The 21,920-nt window shown below is 44.0% G+C and overlaps 1 protein-coding gene across 1 annotated transcript in view; it reads left to right on the forward strand.

Annotated features, from left to right (window-relative positions):
- Nucleotides 1-3,869: 3,869 nt before the first annotated feature.
- The window catches only part of PDSS2 (decaprenyl diphosphate synthase subunit 2), a 179,183-nt gene continuing 161,132 nt past the window's right edge, over nt 3,870-21,920 (forward strand). Inside the window, exon 1 of the mRNA XM_024202614.2 lies at nt 3,870-4,177. Within this exon, the coding sequence (XP_024058382.1) occupies nt 3,870-4,177 (308 nt within the window). The remainder of the gene's footprint in view (nt 4,178-21,920) is intronic.

Genomic DNA, 21,920 nt, shown 5'->3' on the forward strand with positions numbered 1-21,920 from the left:
GCAGATGAGTTTCTCTTCACTTTAGATCTTTGTTCCCCAAACTGTGATGCTAGCTTCCCTGCGGGAGTTTCTTTTCCTGGGAAGGCTTCTTAAAATCAACTGAAAATGAAGAAGAGGCTTTATTTTTCCTATCATAATTGATTCTGTACACTTAAGACTCAGCAGAAGCAGAAGGAATATATTGTACACTGGGATTCTCTAAGTGGCTATTGTGGAATCCTGAGGAGAAATGAACTAGCAAGAGACAAATTAGCAGGTAAATTAGCTGTCCACAATAACTTAAAATACCGTAAAGAAATCATACCTTTTGTTTCTGATGGTTTCTGGAGAGAGAGACTGCACAATTCTAAATTATAGGTTGGTGCAGGTCAAGATACCTCTAGGTAAGGTTGCCCATCCTTTTCCATTATAAGACTATGTTTTTAGTTACTTATAACCTTGTCAAACTTTAGCCATTTGGGTTGAAATTTTCCATGACAGGTGTCTGCCTCACTCTGATTGATTGATTTTTTTAATTTAAGCAATAGTGATTCAGCCATTTCTCAGAATGAAGTTAGGGGAAAATACACCTCTACCCCGATATAACGCGACCAAATATAACACGAATTCGGATATAACGTGGTAAAGCAATGCTCCGGGGGGGCAGGGCTGCGCACTCCGGCGGATCAAAGCAAGTTCAATATAACCTATAACACGGTAAGATTTTTTGGCTCCCGAGGACAGCGTTATATCGGGGTAGAGGTGTATGTTGTTTTGCATATGTTAAAAACATCTTACAACTATTTTATTGATAAGTTCTCATGTCACAGTTCAGGGCAACTACACCTCTATTCCCCCTCTGTGGTCTAGCAAAGGCACCCACCCTAAGCTCCCAGCTACTCAGCCATCACCTCTCTTGGGCAGAGATTGCAAGTCTCTCCCTCCTGACCAGGGCTTTTCCAGGCTGCACAGTTCCCTGCCTACACTGTGAATTCCCGAGCAAGTTAGACTGCCTAAGCAGGACGGATTTGCTTTCTTCTCAAGGGCTATAAACAGCATAATTGCTCACAGTTTATAAGGTGCCACACAGCTTTTTCTAAGCAAGCACATTTATTCTTAAGGTAACAGCATTACAGAGAAAACATATTAAAACAAACAGACAAACAAAAAAAGAACATACCCATATACTAATTAGCTTACCAGAGATCTCCCCAAGTCCAACAAGGGGTCTGATAGGAGTCAGTCCTTCAAGTCCCGCTAAGGGGGTTTTCTGTGGTTACAAGTTCATAACTGCCATGGCTCAGACCAAGCACACCCATGAATCTATCAGTCACTCCTTTACACAGTTTAGGCCTCTGATCTTGTCCTTGTGTAAGAGATGATCAGCAGACAAATGTCCTCTCTTTCAGTGAAGCTTCAGAAGGCTGAGTTCTTGCATAATTGGAGGGGGTATATTTACATACACTCCCTCCAGAGATTTCCTGGGAAACCCATTTAACTTTAAAAGTCCATTCTTCTCCAGCCCATTCTTTCAAATAGTCCTTTGAGGCTCATAACACTTCCCAGAGTTATGTCAGGCATATCACCTCCTAGAGATGGTACATACAATCCCACAATAATACATAAACATTTGCATTTTAAATACAATTAACTCCTAAGATACTTAAACTTAATTCAATAAGGTTTGTCCAGGATATTGCAGGAATTTCCAATATCTGTCACATTTAGCACCTCCATACATGATATTTGGCACATGGATTGCCTTGGTGTCTGGGAGTGCCTTTTACAGCGTCCATAATAAAACACCCAGATATAATAAAACACCCATAGGACCAACTCAAGGAAAGTGAGAGAAACTGGAGGCACATGACAGGGGATGCGTGGGGTGGACAAACCTATGTGCTGGCCAAGTCCCACAGGTTCCACCCAGATCCTCCAATCATAATCCAGGAGGTCTCTGATTCTGGTGGCTCCAACCAGGAACAACCTCTGACATACAACAGGGGGCTCTGCCACCTGCACGTTAAGGTGTGGATTGTGTAGCCGGGGTTCTGCAAGAAGGTCCTCCTCCTGGAGGGGGTGTCACTGGGGGGGAGGGGTAACAGGCTCTCTGGGAAGGTACTGGAGGGGCTGTCACTGCGGGTGTGACAGGCTCTATGCGGAGGGACTGGAGGAGGTATTACTGTGGGTGTGATGGGCTCTCTGAGGAGGGACTTGAGGGGTGTCCCTGTGGTGTGACGAGCTCTCTTGGGAGGGACTGGAGGGGGTGTGATGGGCTCTATGGAGAGGGACAGGAGGTGGTGTCATTGTGGATGTGACAGGCTCTCTGGGAAGGTACTGGCAGGGGTGTCACCGTGGGTGTGACGGGCTCTCTGGGGAGGGACTATAAGCGGTGTCACTAGGGGTGTGACAGACTCTCTGCGAAGGGACTGGCAGGGGTGTCACTGTGGGCGTGACAGGCTCTCTGAGAAGGTGCTGGAGGAGGTATCACTGTGGGTCTGATGGGCTCTCTGAGGGGGGACTCGAGGGGTGTCCCCGTGGGTGTGACAAATTATCTGAAGAGGGACTGGAGGGGGTGTCACTAGAGGTGTGACGGGCTCCCTGAGGAGGGACTGCAGGGGGTGTCACTGTGGGTGTGACAGGCTCTCTGGAGAGGGACTGGAGAGGAGGTGTGATGGGCTCTCTGGGAAGGTACTGGCAGGGGTGTCACTGTGGGTGTGGCGGGCTCTCTGAGGAGGTGCTGGAGGGGGTGTCACTCGGTGTGTCACAGGCTCTCTGGGCAGGGACTGGAGGTATCACTGTGGGTGTGATGGAGTCTCTGAGGAGGGACTCGAGGGGTATCCCTGTGGGTGTGACGAGCTCTCTGGGGAGTGACTGGAGGGGGTGACATTAGAGGTGTGATGGGCTCTTTGGGAAAGGACTGGTGGGGGTGTCACTGTGGGTGTAGCGGGCTCTCTGGGGAGGTGCTGGAGGGGGTGTCACTGGGCTCTCTGGGCAGGGACTGGAGGGGGTATCACTATGGGTGTAACAGGCTCTCTGGGAAGGTACTGGAGGTATCACTCTGGGTGTGATGGACTCTCTGAGGAGGGACTCGAGGGGTATCCCTGTGGGTGTGACGAGCTCTCTGAGGAGTGACTGGAGGGGTTGACATTAGAGGTGTGACGGGCTCTTTGGGAAAGGACTGGTGGGGGTGTCACTGTGGGTGTGACGGGGTCTCTGGGGAGGGACTGGTGTTGGTGTCACTGGGGGTATGACGGGCTCCTTTGGGATGAGGGGGCTGCCTTGGGTGTTTGATCCTGCAGCTTCCCCCATACGGGAAGCAGCGGAGACAGGACGGGTGGATTGAAAGCAAATCCCTCCCTCGCCCCCCGCCCCAGCTGAAGACGGAAAGCGAGGAAGCGGGAAGGGTTCTAATTCCATGGTCGTCGTTGCTCTACGTCTTGTGTTTTGCGACAGCTAAGATGGCTGCCCCCATGGCACAAGCAGCCCGGGCTGCCGGCTGTGGAGGCAGAGCGAGCATGCCCCGTGGGGAGCGGCGATAGCAGTAGCATAGCCCCTGCTGGGGAGTGGGGTCGGGCAGCGCCGGGCGGCCCCGCGTCCCAGGCAGGGAGAAGGGGACCCGGGTCGCAGGGGTTGAGGGCCCCGGGGCCAGGCGCTGCGCGGGGAGAAGGGCTGGACACAGGGGGTGGCTTCGTATCCGGCCGCCCCTGGAGAGGAGCCTGTTGGCGGCGGTGACAGTAGTTGGGGTACAGTCGGGCACGGGGGCACTGAGGGGCTGCGGCAGGAGAACGGGGGGCTGGGCAGCATTAGCGCAGCCAGGCTGGGCGCGGCGGGCGAAAGCTATTGGGGGGCGAAGCGCAGGCGTGGGGGTCTATTAAGGGACTGGGATAATGTGTCCCCTGGTGTTGTTGCGTTGGGGGGGCTGCTGCTCCCGGCTGCTGCTGCCGCCGCCGCCGCCCCCCGGACTATGGTCTGCGCGGGGAGGAGGCGGCGGAGTGCGGTGGCGGAGGGGCCTGTTCTCGGGTTCCCCGTCTGCTGCGTCTCACTGGAGTAAAGTGGTGTCCGAGGCTGAGAAGATCGTGGGGTATCCGACCTCGTTTATGAGCCTCCGCTGTCTGCTGAGCGACGAGCTGAGCAACATCGCCATGCAGGTCCGCAAGTTGGTTGGGACCAAGCACCCGCTGCTGAACACCGCCAGGTAAATACCGGGGCCTACGCCCCTTCTGCCATGGGTCCCCTTATTCATATTTTGTGATTGTAATACATAAGATGGAGGTAACCTGTCTTCCTCTACTGAGACTCCTGTTATCCCTTCCACGAAGGGAAACCTACCTTTGATAATGTCTGGACTGTGAATAGTTGCTGTTTAATCAGGGCTCTTGGTCTGGTACAAAGTGAGATTTTTAAGTCCTTAGGGAAATTGTAGATGTCACATTACAACATACTCCTTTTCTCAAAGTCATCCATTTTCGAAGGAGAGAGACTAACCTACACATTCCCAGCAAAGTCTTCTTTCTAATAATGGATGATCTCTTATTTGATGTTTGCATAGAGCTTACCTCAGTGGGGACCTGACCTTAGCTGCGTCACTAGGTGCTACTGTAATTGAAATAATAAGACTTATTGAGGTTGGTTTATTTGTCAGGAGTTCAGGATTATGAAGCTCAGCTAAGAGGGAGGTTGGCTTTATACATAAGGCTATGTTGTTGATTGTTAACTGTAGCACTTTCCCATTTTAAAGGGTTTTAACACAACTGACACATCCTCTTGGAAATCCTGTCTTAAATTGTGCTACACTTTTTTGCTTAGGCATACAGTCCACAGAAATGGAATTTGAATTTCCTTGCATCCATTTTTATTCAAAAATTTGTCCCCTTCCAGTACATCAGTTGGAGAGTGAATGATTTATCACATTTAGAGTATGCCAAGAACTGTCTCACTGTACAAAGCTAACCTTTCTTCATTAACCATTGTACTTTCCAAATGTTGAAAACCACATTTGGAAGAAACCATCCAAATGAAGGAAAACAGGAAAAACTGGTCAAGTAAAGATCGCAGAATTATGCATATGTTAAACATATATTTTGTTAACAAGACTTTTTCAGACCATTTCTAGTGTTAGAAAATTAAGATGGTTACTGGCAAGTTTGTCCAGGGTGGTGGGACATTTGAAATCAAGGGACAGGACTATCTCACTCAGTTATTGTGAAGGCAAAATGCTGATGAAGATGTACATGCTCACAAATAATCAAAAGCAAGGTTTGTTGTGGACAGTATTTCTTTTTCAATTTTAAGACACAAGAATCTGTGTCCAGATTACAGAACTTTTAAAGTATATTGTGTTGGTATGTTCTTGTGACTTAAAAAAAAAAAAAAGTCTCTCCTTCAAAAGATGGTATTTTAGATACTCCTATCACTAGAGTGGAAGAGATGTTATTGGTGAAAGTATATTCAAGGTTAACAGGACTCAGATTTTGTATGCATGGGCTTTTGTGAACAGGTTTAAAATGAAAAGTAACTTTTGTTCAAAACAAATGCTTAATTTCTCTTTTAAAAGAAAATCCCAGTTGCCTAGTTTTCATGAGCAACTTTATAACACTTGTGTTTCAACTCTGAATTAGTTACTATAAAAATATAAGATATGGAATGCTTGGATTGAGTTTTCTCCAATTGTTAGATTAAGTATGCCAGGATAGTGTAATATATGCACAGTTCTGATTGCGTTGATCAAATTGTTAAAATATAGAGATAATAAAATATAGAGATGATAAATATAGTTTTAATAAAAACTATTAAAAAGAAATATCATTTACTTTTTGTGGACTTTTGGCGTATTTGATGCCAGTAGGTTTTCAGTAAAAGGCATATCTATTGAAGATTGTCTTTGTTTTATTAGAAAAGTGGATTTTTGCACCAATCAAGAATACTGTATTTTATTCACACTTTTTTTTGTCTTAACATCCCCTGAGAAGGATATCACTTATTTCAGATAGATGTTATGGCCAGTGTATCATTTATACTATCACTAAAGGAAATAGAACTGTTCATGTGCATAAATTATGGGACACAGTTTACTTTGTAGCCATTTTATCCTAGGGTGGGTAGTGGGGAAAGAGCTGCGTTTTAGTTCCATATAGAATTGCCTGTCATGATAGACATAAGTAGGCCTAGATACAGTGTTCATGGATTACTACAGAAAGAAAAGGCTTGGATTATCAGGGTTCTTTCGAGTGGAGTTTTTGCTCCTTGCAGGTTTTGGACTATATCTTAATTTTCATTTGTATCCAAACACTTAAACTGAGTGGTACAGTAGCTTTAAGATGGCACAGTTTCTGGTAAATTTTAAAAATGATTTAAAAATCAACAAGTACTCAATCACCTCAAAATTTGCATTCTAATTTAAATGAATTTGTCATCCCAATATTTGCTTATCAGTTAAAAACAGCTGTTTCCAAATATTGCTTCATAGTGTGGGAACTGTTTCCAGTTCCTCTGTCTGTAACTTCTTGTAATGGGCTCTCACTCACCTCTCATGAGCATCCCTTGTCTCAGTATGCCTGCACTCACTCTCTCTCTCTTTGTTTGTGATGAGTCTTCCGTGACTCTGAGCCGAGTCCCACAGAGTCTGTATGTGAAATACAAATCAAACCCCTTCTGCGATATAAGTACAACATCTCAATGCTCTCTAAATCTCTATCTGCAGCCATGTTCCTGGGCGCGATCCTCAATCAGTCCAACAGGGCATATTACAGTATCCTGGTTCAAACGGTCTCTCAGCCCCTTTGGGCACTCTCAAATTGTCCCTGCTCTTTAAGCAGTCCCAGCCATCACATCCACCAGGGTTCTCTCCCTAGAGACTCTTTGCCTCTCCGGGCTTGTCTAGCCCCAACTCTTCTGCTGGGCCACTAAACGAGTTCAGTTCCTCTTCTGGGGTGCATCAAAGTCCAGGTCACTTTCCTAGTGGCTGCAGGGGGAGGGGGAAAGAGACTCAGGCCCACCCTCTTTTCCAGGGACCATCTAGATAGCAGCCATCCACTGCATACCTTTAGTTAAGCTGCATTACTGCTACAATTGTCTGGGCCACTTCCCCATGGACACAGCTAATTCTTCACCCTTATCTCTGAGCCTTGTCCTGGTTGAGTCCCAGCAGCCAGTCTGGAGCTCCTTTGCGTTCCCCCGGGTCTCTGCCAGAACTTCTCTGTCCAAGGTCCCATAGCTCCCTCAGCCAGCCAGGCACACTATCTATGCTCTGTCATCAAGGAACTGATCTCTGCTCTGCACTGCAACTCCTTTTATATGGGCCTGCTGGGCCTGGATTGGCTGCTTCCGGCAGCTCCTCTCTGGCTCTGTCCCATGCCACTGCTCTAGGCTGCTTGGAGGACTCTCTCCACTTCCCTTTTCTGGGGCGGGGTCTGGCAGGGCCACAAGGCTCCAGAAGGTGGTCTCAGGGCCTAATCCACTTTATCACACTTGTGTAAATATAAGCACACTCATATAATATGAGGGTTGGAAGGGACCTCAGGGGGCATCTAGTCCAAACCCCTGCTCGAAGCAGGATCAATCCCAAAATTTTTATCCCTGTTCCCTAAACGGCCCCCTCAAGGATTGAACTCACAACCCTGGGTTTAGCAGGCCAATGCTCAAACCACTGAGCTATCCCTCTGATTTAGGTGTAAATTACCCATAAAACATTGTAATCTGTTACTTATTAAAAATAGTGAGGTAAAAAGAGTTACTTTAATATCTTGGAGTGATCGCATTTGTGCTTTTTACCAAAGATGCCTGTGTAAACTGAGTTACAAATACTCACTGCACTAATTCAGGAGGAATGAAATTATGTAATCTCACTGCAACAGTGTTGCACAGTTGGAGGACACTAGAGTTGTATCGTTATATTTAGGAGAGTATTTAGCTTTAAGACTCTTGATTACTGGTGAGGATGCATGAGCAGGTAAGAACCTGGTTTGCTGTAGGATCCCAGGCCAAGTTTGCAGAGGTGGCAATTACGAAAAACATTTCTGTATTTATAAACCAAACCATTACTACAACACACACGGAAACCCTGACGAAGCGGGCATTCACCCATGAAAGCTTATGCTCCAATACATCTGTTAGTCTTAAAGGTGCCACAGGACTCTGTTGCTTTTTATGGAAACCCTAGTAATTGTTTATCAAGTCATTTTTCAGAGTAGAACTGTTTCTGAATGTAAATTTCCTTAATTCTGTTACCACCTCATTAAAACTGAAAGTGTGTTAAACATTTAATTTCACAATTAATTAGGATGACTATGAATCCCTGAAAACCATATAGCTGTGTTTTCATTACCTTTTTCTGGTGTCCCTATTTTTTGCAAAGCTGACAGTATTGTACTGGTTAAGGAGGAGGGGACAGGGACAGGGGTTTGTGTGAACTCTGAGAGCCTGGCCAACAAGCTGAGCTGTTGAAATTGACATCAGGCTACCAGAACCTGCACGTGCTGCCTCTCGTGGTGTTGCTCTGCACTCCATCACCCATAAGCCTTCTCGGTGAGATACATTCCACCCAACAGATGAGACCACTGCTACAAGGTCAGATTAACATGGAGTTGCTTGCTCTGACTCTGGGCAGTGGTTCAATTGGTGTGCAGGCTTCTAGTGACCCAGCCTGTGCAGACATCTGTTTTCCTCCTCCTCCTCCTCATCCATACCCCAGGGGCAAGCAGGACACTGCAGAACAAAGATAGTAATGTCATCTCTTGTGATACTTAAACCCCCAGCTCCAAGAGTCATGAGAATCTCAGCTTTCATTTAAAAATAAAGATTTTAGCCCTCATGTCTGACAGAGAAAAGCTTGGAAATGTGAACCCTAAAGACTCAAAACCTAAAGGTAAATACAATCCCTCCTCCTCTGATATTTATTATTTTTTAAAAAATCTCTTTTTTTTTAAAATACAAACTAGATTTTTGGGGGCCTGACTCATGATTTTTGAATGCTTCAGGTTGGCAGTACTGAGAGTCTGTTTCTAGGGGAAGGGACAAGTGATTGTGTTAGACATGTATACCAGGTGTTCCATTTTTTCATTTGGAAGACTGACAATCCATTAATGCTTTTTATTCATTTTTTGCACTACAGTCTATTTCAGGGGTCTCAAACTCAAATGACCACGAGGGCCACATGAGGACTAGTGCATTGGCCCGAGGGTCTCATCACTGACACCCCGCTCTCGGTGCCCCTGGCCCCGCCCTCACTCCCCCCCTTCCATGAGGCCCTGCCCCTGCCCTGTCTCTTCTCCACCTCCTCCCCTGAGCGTGCGGCTCCCTGCTCCTCCCCCCTCCCTCCTGGAAAGTGCTAAGCACCACCAACAGTAATGCACCTCACTCAAAGGACAAAATATACACTTAGTTAGATTTACTTCTGTTAAAGCCCCCCCACTGCACTGGGCTGCACCACCACTCCACCCCTGCTCTGCCTCTTCCAGGGGTGGCAGGTTTGTATAAATTTTGGTGGTGCCCAGAACCTGCCCCCCCCCCCAAACTCCACCCCCACCTGCCTAAGGCTCTGGGAGGGAGTTTGGGTGGGGGAGGAGGTCTGGGGTGCAGGCTCTGGTATGGACTTTGGTTGCTGGGTGCAGGCTCTGGGCAGGGGGTGGGAGGTGCAGGCTCTGGGATGGAGTTTGGGGATAGGAGGGGGTGCAGGGGTGAGGGCTGTGGGGCTGGGGATGAGGGGTTTGGGGCATTGGAGAGGCTCAGAACTAGAGCAGAAGGGAAGGGGAAGGGCAGCCTGCCCTGGCCAGAGTGAAGGGGGGCACTAGGACCCTGCGGCAGCAGGTGATGCCGGAAGCCGGCAGAGCGGAGTGGAGTCAGCATGAGCTGCAGGCTCTGGGGCAGTGAAGGGGCAGCAAGTGAGCCCAGGGGACACTCGGGGGAGATGTGTGGGGGTGGCAGGCGGGGCCGGGGGAGAGACCCAGCCCCAAACATTGGGGAGCAACGAGCAGGGAGCTTAGCTGCCACATAAAATAACTCGGGGCGCAGGGAGCTTGGCGGGCTGCAGGGAAGAGCTCCGCGGGCCACACGTGTTTGAGACCCCTGGTCTATTTGGACTGCAGAAATAGACTGGTTAGTTTCACTTTTGTTTTTTATCAGGTCCACTTTGTGATTCATGCACTTCAGGAGGAGGGTTTACAAATTAACGCTTGTTTCTTGAATCCTACCCCAGGACAACATATATGGAAGATGTGTGAAGGAAAATGGTAAATTAGGGGAATAAAGTCCTGGTGGCAACTTCCTGCAAAGAGCAGGAGCTAAAGACTAGTTGCACCAGACACTTTCATTTGTTAAACTTATAAATATTTATAAGTTTATAAAAGAATGAACTGTGATTCAGAGGTAGATTAGAGCTGATAGATTTTACAAAAGCAGTGAGTTTTAAGGAGAGAATTGAACAAGGAGAAGATGATTGTTAATGTTTGAGGCATAATGGTAGCATGGAAGAAGGTGGCAAGCCATAAATCAGGCGGACCATATTCCTTTAATCTACCTAGTTGCTGAACTAGAAACACAGAACAAATTATTCAAGAATAATAGTGTTTACTAGTTAGGATATAACATTTTCATGTGTGGTAAACGTTAGTAGTTGGTCATCTTTTCCCTTAATCTTACCAATTTTCAATATTGGGAAACATCAGAAATAATCTCATTTCTTCTTAATGGCATTTTAAGAAGATACTTCAGGTAGCAGAATGACCTACTGAAAATGGTTAGTCTGGCAGCAGATGATTGGTATCTGTAAACGAAGGGAGTGCATGTGTTTTCTTATTTGGATGTCTGGTTGATCTGCCTTGAATAGATGTGGAGATTTGTTCTACCACTACCACTGGGATGCTGGAGTCATGAGGGCCAGTTTCTGTTTTGTCTGCACAAGTTCATTGGGGTAAAACTTTTTCTCCCTCTGCCAATTAAAACTGTTTTGACTGAGCATTAGTAGCTTTCTTCTTTATTACATTTAAAATGTATCATTTTCAGGGCTTGAAAAACACAGATGCCCACTTACTTGCCAGTGGCTAATGAAACTTTATCTGAAAGTAGCCAGCAACAGGATAGTGAAATTGACAAGTAATGTATCTGGTCACTTTATAGCTTCTGCCTGTAGACAGCTTCAAAACTGATGATGATGATTTAAGTTTCACTGAGTTGCTGAGGATGTAAGGGACCTCAGAGGCATAGACTCAATCTGCTGCTGCTGGGTGGGAGGTTAAAACAAGTTTAAATTGTTCTTTTTTTAAATTTTTGCAACATGTTATAATGAAAGTTTTATAAAATGTGTCTGCATCATGGAGGTGATTTGAACATCCATGATGTTAACTATAAGGGCATCAATCCTGTAATGACATTCTTACAAGTGGATCCCGTTGCTTACATGGAACCCTATTGAAGTAGTTGAAAGCACTAACCACCACCACCACTAAAGCAGACTATTCTGGTATAGTAATCGCTGGCAGTACTATCAGAAATGTGAAGAGATTTCTCATATTTGGTGTATCTGCCACTAATTGTATAACTATTGATATATTTGTCTTTAGATAGTGTAGAGTAGTAACATGTAAAGCCTTCATGTGTTTTAGGAGTGTTGGATAAACTGAAACTGCTAATCAAGTATTAGGCATGGGTTTCTGCCACCATATTCATAGCCAAAAGAGTGATTCTAAGAATCTGGAGATTTGGTTTCTTCGTATGTATTTTGGCAGAATGAACTGTTAAGGAGAGCTCTTATGGGGGAAAAATAAGTTTTTTGTTAGGTAGAAAGAACTGGACATAGCTTCTGCATACGTGTGTAAGGCACTCCAGTCCATATTCATCTGATTACCTTTGTATTTTTTCTCTGATCTCTTGCTTTAACTTTAATTTACAGTTCAACCTTGAATATTGTCTTGTGGAGATTTGGGCAAGGATGTTTGGGTGTCTGTTATGCTACATCACCCTCAGTGCCTGGCTGCAGCAAGGAGGAATATGAGAAACAAATATGTGCTACTATTCTCTCCTTCCCAGATAGTTTTTTGGTTCACTTTCCACATGAATAGTATCATGTCCTGTCACTGCTGCTCCACGCTTTGGCCAGTAGCAGTGTGAAATTGACACCATTCTTATCAATTTTACTTGTTACCAGAGAGTTTTGAGCAACTCTATGGGAAAGCTGTCTGTCAGCAGACTCGGGAAGACAAAACTGCATCAGTTATCATTCAGTTCACATCTGGAAGGTTAACTACACAACAATAAAGGTTATAAAGTTTTTTTTTTTTTTTTTTTAAATAAAATGAATGATTCAATTCTGTTGAAATTTGTGATGTAGAGCTCCTCAGTTGCAAGGGCATCCTTCACTCTAATTGGATTATTCAAGTCCTTATTAAAAAGTATGGGATTTGTGTTAAACAAAATTCAATTCAAAATTGATTTCTAGAGCAACTTTCATGTGGTCCTTTTGGTGGTGGTGACCTATTTCAGAGTCAATGTGTATGGTAATTTTAATTCTGTAATACATTCAGTGTGATTGAGTTAAATTGATAGCATGCTTGCAATGCACTGACATCTCTTGGTTGATAGTGTCACCTCTTGAGGTTTTTGTGTGTGTGTGTACACTTGCTATACTGTCCTGCCACTGCAAGGATGTGATAGGTAATGGTCCCAAACAAGCAATCCTAAAGAATTAAAATGTAAAAATATTGACTTTGCATATAGTCTTATCTTTTCATTTTCTAAGATTCACTTTTTATTTGTACAGTATTCATAATTTAGTGCTCATGAAAGGAATGGGAACTCATGGTATAAAAACCATGCTATAGATAGTACTAGCTTTTAGCTATAGTGAATAGTGTATTAGTAGTTTTGTCATTCATTGTATAAGCTCCTCCACACAAATATTACCAATGCACATCTAGTCATAAGGTACAACAATCTTTCTAGCTGAATCCTTTGCCTCTCCTAAGCAAAGTACAATTGGGTGTCAGTTTTGTGATGTGGACTTACAATAACTAGGGATTTGGCTGAGATAATTAAATCCACTTTCACATTTGACAACTTCACATTTTTTATTATTGCTATAATTTTCATTTAAGCATCTGCAGTGAACCCAGGTTTTCAATACTTATACACATAGTGCATTTAGCCCGCCAGGCAAAACAGTCTTGGTAAATGAAATGTAATCAGTAGGAGAAGAGGCTGGCTAGCATATCCTGATGTAAATAATTCCAATAGAAAATGTGGTCTTCTTGACATCAATCATTTCTAATATTTTCATATGGAATCTAGATTTCCATGGGAGCACTTGCGTTATGCTGATTTGTTGCAGAGAGTACATTTCTTGCAAGTCTTAACATTTCAGCAGAATTTCACATACAACTCATTTTGGCAAAATGGAAAGCTTTGGGATTTCTTAACTTTGATTCAGCGCATATGAAGAAGAAATTGAATGCATAATGAACCGAATATGAATGCCAGTCAGCCCTGACAAGAGATGGCACAAATGACAGCTAGTTACTGTTACAAAAATGAGATGAGCTTAAACTAAGAGAACAAATGGGAATACCTGACAAAGGATCAGTCTGCACTGACTTGTGATGCCATTAACCTGCTGCACACTCATTGTACTTGACACACATAGTATCATCAGCTCTTTTAAAAAGCGGCAACTATTTAGGTTCACATAAACTCTTCTTCTTCACTGTATAGCACAACTGAACTGTAATTTGTATATACAAGTATTAAAAATTGAGAAATTGAATGTACTACAGGGCTAGTGACATGTCAGCGTGTTTGTTTCTGGCAGCAAAAGACAACTGATGAATAAGTTCAAAAAACAATACCACATTTCTGAATAAAGAAGAAAATTGTGGGTATTTATATAATAAAGTGAAGTAGTTTAAAAGCAATTTTCTTTCTAAACCAGGAAGGGAATTACTCACCAAATATGCCTTACACAAACTACAAATAATAATAAATGTCACAGCACAAAGTTTAGATACTTGATAGGATATGTCTACACAACTGCTAGACACCAACGGCTGGCTTGTGCTGACTTGGGCTTGCGGGGCTTGGGCTGTGGGGCTGTCTCATTGCTGTGTAGAGTTCCAGGCTTGGGATGGAGCCTAAGTCTGGAAGTCTACACAGCAGTAAGAGAGCCCTGCAGCCCGAGCCTCACGAGCCCGAGTTGTAGACATACCCTTAGTCAGAATTGTACTTACAGCCCAGGGCTCTATTTTGTTATTTGTGATATTTTTCTCCTCTCTTTTGCTTCTGCATTTAAAAAGGCTAAAATTCAATTTCCAAGATTGTTTTTTTTTTTTCTTATTAAGGCTTTTTTAATTGAATCAGTTACTTCAGTAACTTTTAGAATCCATTTGTGACAACTCTTGTTTATTAGATATTCTCTTTCCTTCTGTCCACCTTTTCTTTCACAACAGTTGCCTTCTACTGTCTCCCCCTGGTATTCTAGGACAACATTAGGGCCCTGTTTGTTGTTGTTATTATTTGAGGTCATCCTTCTCAAAATTCCACTGGCATGATAATGCAGATTCCTTTACAGTTATATTGTACTTTATATTACATGAATAAATTTCTAGACTTTCACAAAGAGGACAAACATAAAAAGCTAGGAAAGCTGGAAGGAGGTTTCATTAGAGGATGGGGAACCCAATATCATAAATTAATATTTATTTTCTCTACCCCACTTCTGAGCGGTTTAGTTTGCTTCAGGGCAAGCAGACTGTCTACCCTGCTTGCCCTAGAGGAACTGCTTCTGGAGACAAACCTGACAGACTTTAAAGGAATACCATGAATTTGAAATCTAGTCTATTTCAAAAATTGAGTTAAAAGCAGTTTCATAAACTACCTGTCCTTGAATTTGCCGCTGTTGATTCTTGTTTTTTAACAATTACTTTTCCTGTTTTCAAAATAGTTTTCTTCTCATTTACAAATTGAGAATGAATTTTTCAAGCTGTGCCATTTTTTACATCTTAAATTAATTGTTCTGCTGCTGTATATATGCACTGGCAGCTTTTTCAAGACCTGTTGTGTAGTAGAGGTTAGGATTGAGCTCTGTGTTTTTTGTATAGAAATTGTGTTTCTGCTTAATGAAACTTCATTTATTTTTCTATTTCACTATGAGTACTATATCTGTATCATGCTTTCAATATTATGCTTTTGAGAGTCCATAGTATCTTGTAAAATGTCTGAGTAATTTATAAAAAAAGTTAACTATAAAAACAAATCCTTCCCCAAGCCCATGCAATGGTACAGAGGCAATGCATCTGTCTACAGGAGATCAATTTATCATCTGTCCCTGGTCCCTTGTGCCCTGGCAGACAGAAGCTAGAAATACTGTGGAATCTGTACATTATACTTTTGAGGCTCTAAAGCAGGGGTCGGCAACCTTTCAGAAGTGATGTGCCAAGTCTTCATTTATTCACTCTAATTTTAAGGTTTCGCATGCCAGTAATACATTTTAATGTTTTTGGAAGGTCTCTTTCTATATGTCTTTAATATATAACTAAACTATTGTTGTATGCTAAGTAAATAAGGTTTTTAAAATGTTTAAGAGGTTTTATTTAAAATTAAATTAAAACGCAGAGCCCCCCGGACCAGTGTCCAGGACCCAGGCAGTGTGAGTGCCACTGAAAATCAGCTCGCATGCCGAAGGTTGGCTACCCCTGCTCTAAAGAGAGACACTGACACTCTGAGTCTCCCTATATAGTGTGAGTCATTATTGACAGGATCCAGCGGAAATAGTATTTAGCCCTCATTTGCCAGAAGGAGGGGTGTTGTGATGCGAGTCCCTTTTGATGTTCAGAGCGCACACGATCCGAGGGAGTGGGAAGAACAGGGACTTGAAAGAGGGTGGGAGGACATCCCTCCTTGCTTCACCACACATTGACGCAGAGAATAGAGCTCATTAAAGGTGTTTCTGCTGTTGGAGTTTATAGTATGTAATAAGATACATCTTTCATTTTGTTCATCATATTAGCTTTATAAAACTGATACAAATAGTCTTGTCAATAGGAAAGTAGGCAATCAATCCATTTAATAACTGTACAGTGTCATAGCAACCAACTTTTAAAATAACAAATTCCAAAATGATGTGATCAAAAATGACATCAGAGAACAAATGTTTTATGTTGTTGTTATAGCAACAGGAATATAGAGATGTTTTTTGTTTGTGAATCATTGGGATCATATTTCTGTCGTGACTTTTGGACTTGCAGAATTTTTTTAAATTGAGCCTACTGACTTGATCTAATAGGTGTTTTCTATTTCAATTTTTCACCCTCTGAAAATGGGGCTGGCTTAACACACAACAGATATTATAAATGCTACATTTAATCTCAATTATTCCTTTTCTTTCTGAGACTTTGAAAGTGTGTTTGGGATGTTTTGTGCTCCTCAACCTGTTTCCTTCAACACTCAACTTTACCCTTTCAGTTGCCTCTCTAAATTACAGACTGCTGCAACTCATATGGATATTTATTGAGCCAGTGTGGGTGATGTAACTGTGAAGTTTTATTTCCTGTTGACTTTCCTCTTCTCAGATTTTTTTTAAGCAATATGTTTATTTTATATTTTTTTCCCTAAGTGAATATAGCATTAGTGAAGGATGCCAGACTGATAGTCCTGAATTTTGGCATGTTGTATCTGCAGAACAATTGTATGGTGTACCGTGGAAATGCTGTCAAATCAATGTGCCCCAACCTGGACTTTGAAGGACCACCTCTAGGGGTGAAATGGCAATTCACTCTTTATGTCCTTTTAATCCATGTTCTGCTGAGGCCACCAAAGGAGGCTATTGTGATAAAATTGAGACCATTAACATGTTTAAAATAGTCTACCACATAGCCCATCAGATGGGAATTGTTGGTGGTATCAGTCTAAGGTTACATCTACACTAGCACTTTTGTCGATATAATTTATGTTGCTCGGGGTGTGAAACCACACTCCCTGCCTCGAGCGATATAAGTTACACTGACAGAAGTGCTGGTGTGGACAGCAGTAACGTAGCTACTGCTGCCCATTGGGGTGGTTTAATTATGTCGATGGGGGAGCTCTCTCCCGTTGGCATAGAGCAGCTACACGTGGGATCTTAAAATGGGGCAGCTGCATTGGTACAACTATGCCGCTGTAAGGTCTCTACTGTAGACATGGCCTAAGGCTATGTCTACACTACAGAGTTAAGTCGACTTAAGTTACGTTGATGATCATAAACTGCTATAATTACATTGCTTGTGCATGTTCACACAAAGATCATTCTGTCAGCAGAGCGTGTCCACAGTTGGTGCTGTTGCACCGACAGTGAGAGCAGTGCACCATGGGTAGCTATCCCACTGTGCAAATCGCCATCTTCTGCTGCTCGGAGTTCTGGGAATGGATCGCAGTGCATCATGAGGGCAGGCTCACCATCCCATGATGCAGTTTTCTCAGTCCCATCATTCTATGGGCTTCTGAATACATTTCGTGCTGTTTTTCAACTGCCCATGTAAATTGTGCTCCTGCCATCTCTGCCTGAAAACATGGATCCTGAACTGCTGCCAGTCTTGTGATGCGCATAATGAACACAACACATCTGATCCTGCAGTATTTCATGAGCTGCGAATCTGAAAATGAATCTGTGGTGACTGCCTTGCTGTGTGCCATGGAAAGAAACTATTCAAAATGAATGTCGGCATTCATGGAGAAGCTGCACACAGTGACACAAGTTCAGTATTGAACTTGGGAAACAAGCATTGAGTGGTGGGATCGGACTGTGATGCAGGTATGAGATGCTGACCAGTGGCTGCAGAACTTTTGGATGTGCAAAGCCAACTTCTTAGAACTATGTGTGGCGCTTGCCCCTGCACTGCAGCGCAAGAGCTGCCATCACGGTGGAAAAGCAAGTGGTGATTGCTGTGTGGAAACTGGCAACTCCAGACCACTATTGGTCAGTCGCAAATCATTTGGAATTGGGAAGTCAACCATGACGGTTCCTGTGATGCAAGTGTGCAAGGCCATTAATCGCCTCCTGCTATGAAGGACTGTGACTCTGGGCAATGTGCAGGACTGGGATTCCCTAACTGCGGTAGGACTGTAGCTGGCATGTATATCCCAATTTTGGCCCCAGACCATCTTGCGACAGAGTATGTCAACAGAAAGGGCTACTTCTTTATGGTATTGTAGGTTCTGGTGGATCACCGGGGCCATTTCATGACATCAATGCAGGGTGGTCTGGGTAGGTGCATGACACACACATCTTCAGGAATACTGACTTGTATAGAAAGTTGCATTCAGGGACTTTCTTTCCAGACCAGAAGATTCCAATAGGGGATGTGGAAATGCCCACAGTGATCCTGGGAGACCCAGCCTACCTCTTACTCCTGTGGTTCATGAAGCCTTACACTGGAAACCTTGACAGCAGCAGGGAGTGCTTCAAGAACAGGCTCAGCAGGTGCAGAATGACTATTGAATGTACGTTTTGCAGTTTAGACCTCAATGAGGAAAATATTCCCATGGTCATAGCAGCCTGCTGTGCTCTGCATAACATTTGTGAATCTAAGGGGGAAAAAGTTTCCCAGGAGTGGAGTGTTAATGTGGATCGTCAGGCAATTGATTTGGAGCAGTTAGGTACCAGAGATATTAGAGGGGCTCAATGTTGGGCTATTTGAATCAAGAAACATTTTGACAATGAGCCGCTTTAATGCGTCTTTCTGTAATGCATTCAGCCAGGCACTGTTTCCTTGCCACCTTGAATGACCCTTCTAATGATTCCTGCCTGAGCATTAATTGGAGTCTGCAAATGTGCTATTGCCACTATGTATGAATTTCTGCAGCAACCCTCTATGTGTAGGACTCAAATAAAGAATCACTGTATTTTTAAGACTAAATTTTTATTAAACAGCAATACACAGATTTCCATTTCTTATAAGGGACGTGATACAGAGGAGCACTCTCTCAAATGAGCACTCTCTCACAGCTGTGTGTAAGTCCAGTTGTCATTGTGAAAGATGTCCCTATGGGTGGAGTATAAGGGGTACTGTGATGGGTTGGGAACATATGAGGAATGTGGGGGGGAGGGAGTTTGGGGAGGGCATGGAATGCAGTTCTGTATGGGCTGCAGGTGGGGTTGAACAGGGATATGTTCCAACTGCAGCTCCATCAGGGACCTCAGCATCTCTGTTTGGTCCTCCGTAAGCTTTATCGTTCACTCCTGCCCCCTATCAGCCACTCCTGCCCCTCTCTCCTCTCCTGGCTACTCATTCTGAGTTTTTCATTTATTGTCTCTTTCCACACTCTGTGCTCGTTATCTGTAGGATCAGATGATTGACGCACTTCTCTAAACATGTCCTCCTTATTATTCCTTGTTCGCCTCCTTATCAGATGGAGGCGCTCTGCTGGTGTGTAAGAGGTGGTTTAGGAAGGGGATCAGTACAAGCGCCTTGGGACACTATTCTGAATACTGGCACCGTTTTCCACAGGCGGGGGTGACTCAAAGCTGATATCTCACTACTGAGACTACCTGAGGATGCAAGGGTGCATCTCCTGCATTGCGGCTTCAGACCAGATCCTTATGTTGCTCACCTTGGTTCCTTTAGAAGTAATTGCCAATTGGCATGGCAAGTGGAGGAAGAAACAAGCTGCTCTGCCAAGGAACCTTTGGCAGAGGATTGCAGAGTACCTCCAGGAAATTTTCCTAGAGATCTGTATGGAGGATTCCCAGGAGATCCCGGTATGCATTAACAAACTTTTCCGCAGGGCCCACATTGCATAGCTGTAAAGGGGAACAAGAAGCAGATGCAAACAGACCTGTTGTTAATTTCTATCCCTTCTCCCACTGGTACCATGTAACAAAATTAAGGATATCTCTACCTCATGTCACCATGCAGTATCAAAGTAAAATGAGTACTTAGCGGAGCTCCCGTTTCCTGCTTCAGGCATGCCAAAGCCAGAGTACTGGGACTGTCAAGACTCCTCCAGTGTCAAAAAGAGGTCCTGGCTCACTACACCACTTGATGACCATGTCATCTGTCCCACATCCTCCTCAAAGTCCACTTCCTCATCCACCACTTGTCCTTGGGGTTGTCTGTGTTGGCCACTGCTTCAGTCCTCTCAAAGTATCAATGAGGCTCTTGGCAGTGGAGGTGGAGTCGCCGCTGAGGATGACATGCAGCTCCTTGTAGAAGCAGCATGTCTTCGGCGCCACACCAGAGCAACAGGTGGCCTGCCTTGCCTTCTAGTACGTCTGCCTCAGCTCCTTGATCTTAGCATGACACTGCTGCGTGTCTCTTTCATGCGCCTTCTCCTCTATGCTGTGAGCAAAGTTCCTACGGCTGGAGCGGAGCTGTGACTGCACAGCCTCCCCTCCCACAGACCCAACAATTCCGGTGTACTCCGGGTGGGAGTGCATTTGCTGCGGAAAGCTGGCTTGGTCAGCTGGGAAGATGCTATGTCAACTCTCCACACCAAGCAAACAGGAAGTGGAATTTGAAAAATTCCTAGGGCTTTAAAGAGGGAGGGGCACATGCCTGTGTACCGGGCTGCAGGCAGTGGAGTTGAAACTGCTGACCAGAGCAGTCATGATGGGCATTGTGAGACACCACTTGGAGGCCAGTTAGGGCGACATAAGCTAGTGCAGTGTTTACATTGACAGTGTCGCTCTAACTTTATCGCAAAAAGCTCTATGCCTCTTGTCGAAGTGGTTTTATTATGTCGACGTAGCAGGAGAGTTAAATTGGTGAGAGGAGTATTGCAGTGTGCACATTTCCACTGTTTTGTTAATGAAAGCTGACTTTTGTTGACAAAACTGTGTAGGGTAAATGAAGGCCTAAGTCAGTCTGCCTCAAGGCAGACGGCCAAGAAACAGGGCATGGACCCCAAACTGGTTGTATGTTCTATAATTAGATTTCACCAACCAAGTAACAAGTGTGAACTCCACAAGCACAATAACAGCCTTAACGTGGCGTCACAGACAGTCCCGTTGGGCACTCTGGCCTATCTTGCCACCCAGGTAAGCCTGCTTTTGTGATAGATGGTCCCTTACACCAAAAATCACAATAATAGTGAGATTACTCCCAGTCCCAAAGGACCAATCACTGTTCCTGAGATCTCAAACCAAAGACAACACTTGTAGTCAATCCTATAATACTAAAGAAAGATTTATTAAGTAAGAAAAAGAAATGAGCTGTTTACAAGGGGAAAGAGGTAAACATACACATACAATTGAGATGCAGTCTTAGGTTCCAAAAGGTAATAGTAGCTATTATAATGTACAAACTCATTATGTCCTTTAGGGCTAACCAGTGCCAAGCAGCTTGGGGATTTCTTGCTTATGCTTAAAATTTTGCTCTATCCAAATTCCAGGCAGTGTTAACTCCTCCTCCTTGGCAGAGATTTTTATGCCCTTCCCCCAGTGTGATGGGACGAGGGCTTGTGCGTGTCTCCTTCATGGGTGTGGGGGAGGCAATCAACAAAGTCTTTTGTCCACTGATGTTCCACAATGGTTTGTCTGGTATATATGGACCCTCTCTTATTGGGGAGAAGATGACACTTCTTGTGGTAAACTAGCATTTCACACTTGATAATGCTTCTCTCCAGTTTTAGCAAACACTTTTATAGTTATAGAGAAAACACATAAATATTACCTTATAACATCTATACCCTATGTTATAAGGAGATTACTGCATGCAGCATCCTACAAGCATTTCATAAAGTCTAAACACATTCTTATAACTCTATTTTAATAATATTAATACACAGGCTAGTCAGACTGGTTTCGAGCTATGCATTTGTCAGTGTTCAGTGAGGGCAAGGGCCTTGGCATGATCTGGCACCAGGTCTGCCAGCATCACAAGTTCAGTCTCTCAAAATGTCAAATTTATATTTAATATGTTGTCCGTAGCTAGTACTGGTGCCTTTATTGTGCGCATTTGGGAATTAGTTATTAAATGCTACTT

This window comes from Terrapene carolina, unplaced genomic scaffold, assembly GCF_002925995.2.
Source record: "Terrapene carolina triunguis isolate 2854851 unplaced genomic scaffold, T_m_triunguis-2.0 Scaffold42, whole genome shotgun sequence".
NCBI classification, from domain to species: domain Eukaryota; kingdom Metazoa; phylum Chordata; order Testudines; family Emydidae; genus Terrapene; species Terrapene triunguis.